Source organism: Ranitomeya variabilis, chromosome 6, assembly GCF_051348905.1.
Source record: "Ranitomeya variabilis isolate aRanVar5 chromosome 6, aRanVar5.hap1, whole genome shotgun sequence".
NCBI classification, from domain to species: Eukaryota; Metazoa; Chordata; class Amphibia; order Anura; family Dendrobatidae; genus Ranitomeya; species Ranitomeya variabilis.
This window is the reverse complement of record NC_135237.1, coordinates 543,478,629-543,490,997: the sequence shown is the minus strand read 5'-3', so window position 1 is coordinate 543,490,997 and position 12,369 is coordinate 543,478,629. Positions and strand designations below refer to the sequence as shown.

Genomic DNA, 12,369 nt, shown 5'->3' with positions numbered 1-12,369 from the left:
CAGTCAGGAAGAACAGGAAGAATTTGGTCGTCCTGCCACATCTTCACCCTCATCAACTGATGAAGAATTTAATTTAGAAAAATATTTGGATCACAAGGACCGTGCAAAGCGTTCCCGCATAGAAGAAGAGTCATCCCCATCAAAGAACACAGCCAGTACATTTCAGCAGAATTTTTCATGTGCACTAAAAGAAATTGAGAAATTTGACCATTCATCAAAAATAACAGTGCAACAAGCGATTCCTCTGTATCCTGACATTGTCAGAGAGGTTATCCGAGTGGTTACTGCTTTGCCACCAACCCAAGTTAGTGTAGAGAGGTTGTTCTCTGCTCTCAAAATAATTAGATCAGATTTGAGGGCATCCATGAAGGAGGATCTGACAGAGGCAATACTTTTTCTGAGGACAAATTTATAGATTTCTTCTTATTAACTGCATAACAGTGTTTATTGCATATTTACTTACAAGAGTTTATAAAAGTTTATAAAAGTTATTTGCTATATTCTAATTGTATTCTAATAAATATAGTTTTTGCTCTAAGTGGTCTGATTTCTTATATGATGGTGAGAAACTGAATAAGCACGATGCTAATATTTTACAACAGTAAATTTATTGTTACGAATTGGCCATTTATGAAGGAGTCGGAGTCGGAACCTGATAAAATCCAGGAGTCGGAGTCGCAACTGTGGCTTACCGACTCCACAGCCCTGCTCCTGACCTCCTCTCCTGATCTCTCCCGACCTGCTCTCCTGATCTCTCCCGACCTGCTCTCCTGATCTCTCCCGACCTGCTCTCCTGATCTCTCCCGACCTGCTCTCCTGATCTCTCCCGACCTGCTCTCCTGATCTCTCCCGACCTGCTCTCCTGATCTCTCCCGACCTGCTCTCCTGATCTCTCCCGACCTGCTCTCCTGATCTCTCCCGACCTGCTCTCCTGATCTCTCCCGACCTGCTCTCCTGATCTCTCCCGACCTGCTCTCCTGATCTCTCCCGACCTGCTCTCCTGATCTCTCCCGACCTGCTCTCCTGATCTCTCCCGACCTGCTCTCCTGATCTCTCCCGACCTCCTCTCCTGATCTCTCCTGACCTCCTCTCCTGATCTCTCCCGACCTCCTCTCCCGATATCCTCTCTTAACCTGCTCTCCTGATCTCTCCCAACCTCCTCTCCCGACCTCCTCTCCCGATCCTGTCTCCTGACCTCCTCTCCCGACCTCCTCTCGTCTCTCCTGATCTCCTCTCCTGACCTCCTCTTCTGATCTCTCCCGACCTCCTCTCCCGATCTCCTCTCCTGACCTCCTCTCCTGATCTCTCCCGACCTCCTCTCCTCATCTCTTCCGACCTCCTCTCCTGACCTCCTCTCCTGATCTCTCCCGACCTCCTCTCCCTACCCTCTCTCCCGATCTCCTCTCCTGATCTCCTCTCCCGACCTCCTCTCCTGATCTCCTCTCCCGACCTCCTCTCCTGATCTCTCCCGATCTCCTCTCCCAACCCTCTCTCCTGATCTCCTCTCCCAATCCTCTCTCCTGATCTCCTCTCCCGACCTCCTCTCCTGATCTCTCCCGACCTCCTCTCCCAACCCTCTCTCCCGATCTCCTCTCCTGACCTCCTCTTCTGATCTCTCCCGATCTCCTCTCCTGACCTCCTCTCCTGATCTCTCCTGACCTCCTCTCCTGACCTCCTCTCCTGATCTCTCCCGACCTCCTCTCCTCATCTCTTCCGACCTCCTCTCCTGACCTTCTCTCCTGATCTCTCCCGACCTCCTCTCCCAACCCTCTCTCCTGATCTCCTCTCCTGACCTCTCCGACCTCCTCTCCTGATCTCTCCCGACCTTCTCTCCCTACCCTCTCTCCCGATCTCCTCTCCTGATCTCCTCTCCCGACCTCCTCTCCTGATCTCTCCCGACCTCCTCTCCTGACCTCCTCTCCTGACCTGGGCACGGCAGCTTGTATTTCTATGCAGTTGTCAGGAGAGTGGACGGCCAGTCCGAGGATTTCTAGTAATATGACCGTCTGACTGCACCCTTATACTGAGACAGGCGACGCCAGCACCACTTATCTCCTCCTGCACAGTAATCTGTGTCCCAAATCAGTTTTGTAGGGAATTCTTAGGTTGTGTCCACACGTTGCATTTATGCTGCGCTTTTGTTCCTGCAGGCAAAACTTTCTCGAGGTAGCTGCTGCAAAAAGTAGTTTTTGCTCCTTTTTTTTGGGTGGGGGGGGTGAGTTTTTGTCGTCTCTTGTGCATGCTGATAAAATTTAGTTGCCCCAAAAAATAAAAAAATAATGATGCAATGTCCTTTGGTTTCTGCAGCAAAACCTGATACCTGTGTTTTTTGCTGCGTTTTTTGCACTCTCTCGTTGCCTTCTATGGGTGAAAAAAACACTTAAAGAAGTGACATGCTGCAGATTTTAAAAACGCAGCAGTTTTCCAATTCAGTCTGGAAAAAAAAACAATGTGTGCATGAGATTTCTGAAATCTCACTGCTTTTGCTTTTATTGTAAAGCGCAGCTTAAGGCTGTGTGCACACGTAGCAGATTATTCGTGTTTTTTTCACATTTTTTCGTTATAAAAACGCGAAAAAAACGCATACATTATGCATCCCATCATTTAGAACACATTCCGCAATTTTTGTGCACATGATGCGTTTTTTTCCACGATCATTAATTTTGCGGATTTTTTGCGGATTTCCCACTATATTATTGCATTGGGAACCTCCTGAAAAATCCGCAAAAACACTCACCAAAAGCGCGGTGAAAAGCGCATGCAGATTTCTTGCAGAAAATGACCTGTTATGCTCAGGAAATTTTTGCAAGAAATCCTGAACGTGTGCACATAGCCTTAAAATTACATTTACAAACACAGCAAAAATGCAACGTGTGAACACTGTCTTACACCTGTGTCAGTCACTAACATGACTTGTAGGAATCTAAGGTTCTTCAGCAGCTGAAGTGTGTTCTTACTTCAGTGCCCAAGATGCTGCAGAACACGATTGTGTGTATACATGAGGAATAACACTGTCTTACCATGATATGACATGTATGCTGCATTTTTCCTTCTCTCCCGCCTCGTCTCTGAGCTGGTGGGTGGACACTTTCTGCTTTGATGTCTCCCATACACAGCACACACAGACATGAGGCATTCCTGCTCTCCTGTCTATATGTAGCACATTTTCTATAGCAGCAGCAGCAGCATGGAGGATATTATACAGTAGTACTGAGAAGTGTAGCTGTGAATCCAGCTCTGCAGTAAGGTAAAACACAGAAGAATGTGTCTCTCTCAGCTTCGCCCTTCCCTTATACTTCCATAGTCGGCTTTAATCTGTGTCTGTGACTGTTCTTTTGATTAGTCGGCCTGGCAGGACTTCACATGTGCAACACACCGCAACAATGGCGCCCCACCAGGCTGGATAATTAAACAGTAGGCCAAAGGGTGGCCTTGGAGGAACTACAGTCTTTGGACATGGTGGTTATCAAACCTGCTGACAAGGGGGGGAATGTGGTGGTCTGGCCTGTCGAGAAGTATGAGAAAGAGGCTTTGAGGCAGTTGAGAAATAAAGAGACTTATCGTGTCTTGGCTCAGAACCCTACTCAGGTTTTTCTGAAAAAATTGGAACACATTGTGGCACCAGCTTATGAGCTGGGTATTATACCCAAAAGGGTTTTAGATGGTTTATTGCCCAAATTCCCCAGGGTTGCGACCTTCTATCTCCTGCCCAAGGTGCACAAGGACGCTGTTAATCCACCGGGCCGCCCTATTGTCTCTGGCATGGGAGGGCTATGTGAAAATGCATGTAAATTTATTGATTTTTATTTAAAGACATTGGTGGAGACCTTGCCCTCCTTTGTCAGAGACACGACTGACGTGTTGAGGAGAGTTGAGGGACTGTCTCTGGAGGCGGGCATGCTTTTGGTTACTATTGATATAGAATCTTTGTATACATCCATCAGGCATGATGACGGCCTGAGGGCCACCCGCTTCTTCCTCGAGAGTACCAACTGGGATGGTCATTTCTTGGAATTTATTTTGGAGTTGTTGGAATTTGTTTTAACCCATAATTTTTTTGTATTTAAGGATAAGTTTTATTTGCAGATACAAGGTACTGCAATGGGCGCGGCATGTGCTCCGTCTTATGCAAATTTATTTTTGGGTTTTTGGGAAAGGCACATTTTTCAGGGCGACGGGGCACATGCCGCGGACTCTGTGGTTGGCTGGTTTCGCTACATTGATGATGTTCTTATGATTTGGAACGGTGGCGAGACCAGCCTAACCAGGTTTATGCAGGAACTTAATGACAACAACTTTAATTTAAAATTCACGTACACTTGTCATAAGAGTAGAATTGATTTTTTGGATATCACCCTGTGTGTGGCCGAGGATGGCTCAATTGAGACTGATTTATACAGGAAGGAAACATCTGTAAATGCCTTATTGCATGCCTCCTCGGCACATAATTACTCAGTTATTAAAGCCATCCCAGTTGGACAATTCTTGAGGAACAGGCGGGTTTGCTCCACGGAGGCCCGCTTCGAGAGACAGTCTACCATCCTCGCTGAGCGCTTCAAGGCCCGGGGATACAGTCGTCGGTGTATTAGGGCAGGGTATAGAAGGGCTAGATCTTCGCGGAGGGAGGACTTATTGTGCCAAGGTAAATTGAGTAAACCCACTCAAGAACCGGAGGTGAGGTTCATTTCAACGTCTAATTGCCGGTGGAATCTGATTCGTGATAGCCTTAATAGACACTGGCCTATTTTGTTAACAGATAATATCCTTGCCTCCCAACTCACCAAACGCCCTTTGATGACACAACGAAGGGGGAGAAACTTGAGGGACAACCTGGTGAGGAGCCACTATGTGGCAAAAACCAGGTGCCCCTTTGGCACAAGTAGCCCAAGACAGGGCTGCTTCCCCTGCGGTTCATGTGTCGCGTGTCCTAACATCCTGAGATGTGGGACCTTTATAACATCTAATGGGAGCAGGGAATTTAAGATACGGGAATTTATATCGTGTAATACCACCCACGTGATATATTATGCGACGTGTCCCTGCTCCCTTATCTATATTGGTCTCACGTCAAGGGAGTTGAAGGTTAGGACACGCGAACATGTACGGGATATTGAGGCGGGGAAGAAGGTTTTGGAAGTATCTAGTTTAAAAACTCTTCCTAGGCATTTTCGATTGCATCACGGATCGGATCCCACTGGCCTTAAGGTAAGGGGCATCGATAGGGTTCATGGTGGTATCAGGGGTGGTGATATGGCCAAAATTTTGGCACAACGTGAATGCAAGTGGATCGTCACCCTTGATACCATGGCCCCAAGAGGGCTGAATGAACAGCTCAGTTTCGTTCCCTTCCTATAAGTGGAGGGGCCGATTATGTCCTCTGTTTTCGTTTGTCTGTGCGGCTGTCTCAATCTGACGTAGGCGGGATATGAATTTCCCGCCTTGCGGTACATGAGCTTTCTTATCCCCATGTTGTATTTATTTTTAACTTGTTCTTTTGTTGTTTTTTGTGTTTTTAGCCTTCTTATTATCATTATTTTATATCGACCACGAGCCCTGATGTCCCGTAGTTGAAGTCGGCCGTATTCGTGGATGGTCCTATATGGATTTTGAAGATTTCTAGACAATTACACTTTAACACGTGTCACCTTTTGTGGATCTACTATCCACTTAATTGTTATTTATGTATTTATCGATGTATGTATGTATTTTATGGAATGTGTATGTTGTCACGACATTGTATTATTAATTTTATATCAAGCACTTTGACATTTGTGGCCTTTTCACTGCTCATATGCGATCTATGATTGCGGTCACTATGTTTATGTAATTATCTTATTTGTGTGGTGTTTCACGGTTTGTGTCTGATTTATGATTGTGTCACTATGCCCCACACTGATGTCCATCCAACCGCACGTCATTTCATTGCTTTATAGTCAATTCTTTTTAAGTCTAGTTTTTCTTTCTGTTATATACTTACAAATATGGCCGCGTTCACTGGGCTTCTTAGAAATGGCTGCTGGTGTGTGCGCATGCGCTGAGGACGCTCTTGTGGCCGGCTCCTTCTGATGATCGTCTTTAGATGCTGGGCGCACATCATATGACGTCATACGGCGGTGTTCCGCCTCATGTGCGCCCTGCAGTGACGGCCCTCGGTTACAGCCGATTCAGAGCGCCACGGCGCATGCGCCAATTACCAACCACACTTCCGGTGTGTGGCAGTGATAAGCACAGGAGACGCAGGAACAGGCGAACCCTGTTGACAAAGCTACATCGCGAAACGCGCGTCCGGGGCCGCCGGGTGAAGTGTTGCCTACTCCCCTTTGATTTGACCATGGGTAAGCATGCAACTGCAATTAGTATTATGCCTTAAATGTTGGTCTGTGGACTTGGTGCTCCATAGGGGCACCGATTACTGTGTATTTCACATTGTATGTGATAGTGTCCCAGCTTATACTGCCTTTTTACTGCTGTGCTATTGCTTAGCTTTACCCATGGTTGGGATGTACTATGATTATGTAGTGCACTACTGACCTGGCTATCATTGAGTCTCCCCTATTTTTGATACCTCTGCTTTACTGCGATATTGGATATTGAATATGATGATACTGATTGAATTTTAACATTTGTTATTGTGTATATTTATTCAATAAAAGTTTGTTTTGGTTTTTAATATGATGATTTGGATTTATTTACTCCTTTTTTTGTGGTTTACATCTTATTGGAGTTATCCTTTGTGTCGGACCCGTTCAGGGTGTCCAGGGAGGGTTACTTCCCCTCAATTACAAATATATTTGGTGGCTTATGGTTACATATGTGTATATGGATAATTAAAAGAGGAGGCGAGGATGGTAGGAGGTGCGAGGGCCGCTGAGCAGGGAAAACTGCTAAAGGGATGTAGTTCTCCAGCGCTGCGGCCCCTTTATTCTCTGGATCCCCACCGGTTACAAAATGATGGCAGACCCAAGCAGTGTGATCCTAGACCACTCCTTTAAAGATTGTTTGTTTGTTTTTTACCTTTAGTTTTATTTTTTTATATCTTTCAGGATGTGAACAAACATGGTGGACTTTCTGGCTGAGAACAATCTTTGCGGTCAGGCGGTCCTGCGCATCGTCTCCCGGGGTAATGCTATTATTGCCGAATTGCTCAGACTCTCCGAGTTTGTACCCGGAGTCTTCAGGCTGAAAGATAAGGCGGACCAGCAAAAATATGGAGAGATCATATTTGATTTCAGCTATTTTAAGGTAAAACTAAGGAATATATTATTGTCTGTAATTCTAGAATTGATTGATCAGAGCAGTGGGAAGAGGGTCTTTCTGCCAGGACCCCCCACCCTGAGAATGAAGGAGCTGCAGTTTCCTTGGTTTTCCAGCTTCCATACCTCTCCCAACCACGCGCTGTGTTTTATGTCGCCATTGTGGCTTTTTCAGGAGCGACACTATAGAAATCAGAAGGGGGCGCTAATGATGCAACATTATTGTCTGTACTGGGAAAGCTTAGCCAGCTGTAGGTAGCCGGCAATGGCAAACTTTAGGCTTTGGTACTTATAGCAGTTGGTCCCGGGTGAGGGCGACTCGCCTCTTACATGAGGTTCGCCCTGCAGTCACAATAGAGCTCTTCATCGTGGTAACTCCGTTCACTACCACTTAATGATACCATTTTGGTGCAGATACGATCTTTTGATCGCCCGTTATTGTATTTTAATGCAATGTCTTGGCAACCAAAAAAAGTAATTCTGGCGTTTTGACTTTTTTTCTCGCTACGCCATTTAGCGATCAGGTTAATCATTTTTTTTATTGATAGATCGGGCGATTGTGAACACGGCGATACCAAATATGATTGATTTTTTTGTTTTGTTGTGAATGGGACAAAAGGGGGGTGATTTGAACTTTTATATTCTTTTTCATATTTTTTAAATCCCTTTTTTTTTTTTCACTTTTGGCATGCTTCAACAGCCTCCATGGGAGACTAGAAGCTGCCACAACCCGATCAGCTCTGCTACGTACAGACGATGATCAGATCACCTGTATGTAGCAGAATACCTCACTTGCTATAGCAATCCAGCAGTGACAAGGTTGTCATGCCAACCCATCGGCGACCCACGATCACGTGACTGGGATCACCGATGGGCAGATTTCCGGCACGATTGCCGGAAGTGCATGTTAAATTCCGCTGTTAGCATTTGACATTGTCAGTTAACAGGTTAATAGCCTCAGGTGAATCGCGATTCCTCCCGCAGCTGTTGCGGGCACATGTCAGTTGTTCAGAACAGCTGACATGTGCCGGGAAAGATGTGGGCTCAGCGCCGGAGCCAACATCAAAGGGAGGGAGTCCAACATTGGCGTATTATTACCCCCGATGTCGGAAAGGGGATTATAGGGAACCTGTCAGCAGGTGTCAGGTCGGCGCCGTTCTACTGAATAAAATGATACCTGGTGATGAAATCCGTCTTGTGGTTGTTTCTTAAACTTTATTTTCAGTTTGTAGTTAATGAGATTCTCGTACCCTTAGGCGACGCTGGGGTATGTGGTCCTCTGACTGCTGACAGGTCGCTGCTCCCTCATTGCTCTGCCAAGAGCTGCTATTACGCAGGCGCGGCCATCTTGGTGGAGCTATCGGATCTCTATACAAACCGATAGCTGCTACTGCGCAGGGTCGGCGGGCGCCATTTTGAAATTGGCTTTTTTTTTCCTCCTCAATTAAATCCGCAAAGGTATTAAGTACACAGTAACCGTGCGATTATGCTGGAGCGCAGGTGCCACATCTGCCTGCAGAATCGTTCTTTTTTTTTTTTTTCCCGTAATTTAATGACTGATACAATCAAATTATCATGTCGTTTTATACCACATGGAAAACACAAGACCAAAAATCCACGATAATGATGTGATTATTTCTTTATTTTTTTAATTAACTAAAATTTCCGCATCCTGAAGAACCTGACTAGGCCCTTTAGGGTTAATGTGTGTTGTCTACACAGGGCCCGGAGATGTGTGAGGGGCGGCTGGAGGCCAAACCAGAACTTCAAGATCTGGACGAGGAATTCCTAGAAAACAACATAGAAATCCTCAGCAGATTCTACTTGGCCTTCGAGAGCGTCCACAAGTACATTGTAGATGTGAACCGGTAGGTGCCGTCCGCTCACGTCACAGCGACCGCCAGGACCCAGGGTCCACGAAACCCCCCGACATATAGAGCAGAGGGAACCTCAGATAGGAACGGAAACACCAGTTACGTACTTATATTACTGACAGGAGGAATGGAAGCCATTCATTGCTGCAGAACATCATAGTACACACCTCAGCTGCTGCAGAACATCATAGTACACACCTCAGTGGCTGAAGTAGCTCATAGTGTACACTTCATCTGCTACAGCACCTCATAGTGCACACCTCAGCAGCTGCAGCACCTCATAGTGCACACCTCAGCCGCTGCAGCACCTCATAATGCACACCTCAGCCGCTGCAGCACCTCATAGTACACACCTCAGCTGCTACAGCACCTCATAGTGCACACCTCAGCTGCTGCAGCACCTCATAATGCACACCTCAGCCGCTGCAGCACCTCATAATGCACACCTCAGCCGCTGCAGCACCTCATAATGCACACCTCAGCCGCTGCAGCACCTCATAATGCACACCTCAGCCGCTGCAGCACCTCATAATGCACACCTCAGCCGCTGCAGCACCTCATAATGCACACCTCAGCCGCTGCAGCACCTCATAATGCACACCTCAGCTGCTGCAGCACCTCATAGTGCACACCCCAGTGGCTGCAGCACCTCATAGAGCACACCTCAGTGGCTGCAGCACCTCATAATGCACACCTCAGCTGCTGCAGCACCTCATAATGCACACCTCAGCCGCTGCAGCACCTCATAATGCACACCTCAGCTGCTGCAGCACCTCATAGTGCACACCCCAGTGGCTGCAGCACCCCATAGTGCTCACCTCAGTGGCTGCAGCACCTCATAATGCACACCTCAGCTGCTGCAGCACCTCATAATGCACACCTCAGCCGCTGCAGCACCTCATAATGCACACCTCAGCTGCTGCAGCACCTCATAGTGCACACCCCAGTGGTTGCAGCACCCCATAGTGCACACCTCAATGGCTGCAGCACCTCATAATGCACACCTCAGCCGCTGCAGCACCTCATAATGCACACCTCAGCCGCTGCAGCACCTCATAATGCACACCTCAGCTTCTGCAGTACCTCATAATGCACACCTCAGCTGCTGCAGCACCTCATAATGCACACCTCAGCCGCTGCAGCACCTCATAATGCACACCTCAGCTGCTGCAGCACCTCATAATGCATACCTCAGCTGCTGCAGTACCTCATAATGCACACCTCAGCCGCTGCCGACTTTATCCTGGTATCTCTGACCAGATTACATGTCGGGAGTTTTTATTTTCCCTTTTTCAGATACCTGGAAGATCTTAATGAAGGGATTTACATCCAGCAGACTCTGGAGACCGTGCTCCTGAATGAAGACGGGAAGCAGCTGCTGGTGAGTGGCGGTGACCGCGGGGGAGCAGGCGGCTGCAGGACGGTATTACTGAGGTTCCTCTAGCACACACTGCAGTTTAGTATCTTTATCTTTGTAGTATCTTTAGAACTTGATCCTTTGTTGCAGTTTTCCAAATTCATCTGTTCTCATTGTAGATCTCACAGGTAAACTATTCAGCTGGTTTCACCTGTATAAAACCACAGCTCTATAGGCTTTTGAGTTCGGGTCAGGAGAGCCAAGATCGTTCAACACATCATGGTCCACACGTCATGGCGCGTACACATGGTCCATGTGTCATGGCACGTATGTCATGGTCCACACATCGTGGCACGTACGTCATGGTCCACACGTCATGGCGCATACGTCATGGTCCACACATCATGGCATGTACGTCATGGTCCTCACATCATGGCACATACGTCATGGTCCTCACATCATGGCACGTACGTCATGGTCCTCACATCATGGCACGTACGTCATGGTCCTCACATCATGGCACGTACGTCATGGTCCTCACATCATGGCACGTACGTCATGGTCCTCACATCATGGCACGTACGTCATGGTCCTCACATCATGGCACGTACGTCATGGTCCACACATCATGGCGCATACGTCATGGTCCTCACATCATGGCACGTACGTCATGGTCCTCACATCATGGCACGTACGTCATGGTCCACACGTCATGGCGCATACGTCATGGTCCACACATCATGGCATGTACGTCATGGTCCTCACATCATGGCACGTACGTCATGGTCCACACGTCATGGCGCATACGTCATGGTCCACACATCATGGCACGTACGTCATGGTCCACACATCATGGCACGTACGTCATGGTCCATACTTGCTTTCTTAAACACAGATGTGTGAAACCAGCCTCAGTCTGTGTCTCCTCGGCCTAAGGCCATGTTGAGACCGCAGTTTTTGAAATCTGGAAAATGGTGGTTGTGACTGGCTCGGTTATGCCGGAGCTGCCTTTACATTGCATACATTATTCTGGGCTGTCGGCCATGCTACTGGCTATAAAGTGGCTTCCTTTAAAACTCAATTGCAAGAAAATGTTCTGCACATTGTCGATTGGCCGATAAAGGGATCACCGTATGCTGTCAAACTCATTAGATGCTATGGTTGATGTTGATTGCTGCATCTAAGAGGTTAAACAGACGAGATCGAAGGGCTCTCGTATTCTGGCCAGTGCAGCAGGTTGTCAGCCATTATGTCTTTATAAATGACTTCTTATCAAAATGTGACCTTTCTTGGGACGAAGCATTGTAACATATAAGCCCTCTTCCTGCAGTGCGAGGCTTTATACCTGTATGGGGTGATGCTGCTGGTGATCGATCAGAAGATTGAGGGAGAAGTGCGGGAGAGGATGCTGGTCTCCTACTACAGATACAGGTACGTCTCGTGTACACTTTATATTGCTCCTCCCGGCTGCTCCATGTTTATAATTCGTCTTAGTACAAACTGACGTCCTACAATACAAGTCTCCGTGTTCAAAGGGAAATCATGTAGGAGGTAGGAGCACTGCCCGGACCCCATAATCATATCTATCCGAGGTGGCATAGTATGTAACGTGACAGCCACCATTCTCGTGCTGAAAGTCAGAGTTCAACAGAAAATTATTTTCTACTTTAAGCCTTTGGTTGCCAGTAAAAATGCACAAAAAAACCCTGAATCTTACCAAAAAGTTAATATTCTTCCCATATATAGTTATCGGCACTTTCATAAATCTTATCAATAGAAATTAACTATACGCCGTAAGTCTGACAATCAGAGGGTGAAGTTGATAACATGAAGAAAGATCCCTGTATCACTCTAGGGTTACTGTAGGTTGTATAGGGGAAGAGGT

The 12,369-nt window shown here is 47.1% G+C and overlaps 1 protein-coding gene across 3 annotated transcripts in view; it reads left to right on the top strand.

Moving 5' to 3' along the window:
* Positions 1–12,369, top strand: part of WASHC5 (WASH complex subunit 5) — a 66,518-nt gene that overhangs the window by 4,310 nt on the left and 49,839 nt on the right. For all 3 annotated transcript variants that reach the window (XM_077271213.1, XM_077271214.1, XM_077271212.1), the window contains exons 2-5: positions 7,044–7,242; positions 8,976–9,121; positions 10,424–10,508; positions 11,815–11,915. In XM_077271213.1, coding sequence (XP_077127328.1) covers positions 7,057–7,242; positions 8,976–9,121; positions 10,424–10,508; positions 11,815–11,915 — 518 coding nt within the window. In that variant the 5' untranslated portion in view covers positions 7,044–7,056. The remainder of the gene's footprint in view (positions 1–7,043; positions 7,243–8,975; positions 9,122–10,423; positions 10,509–11,814; positions 11,916–12,369) is intronic.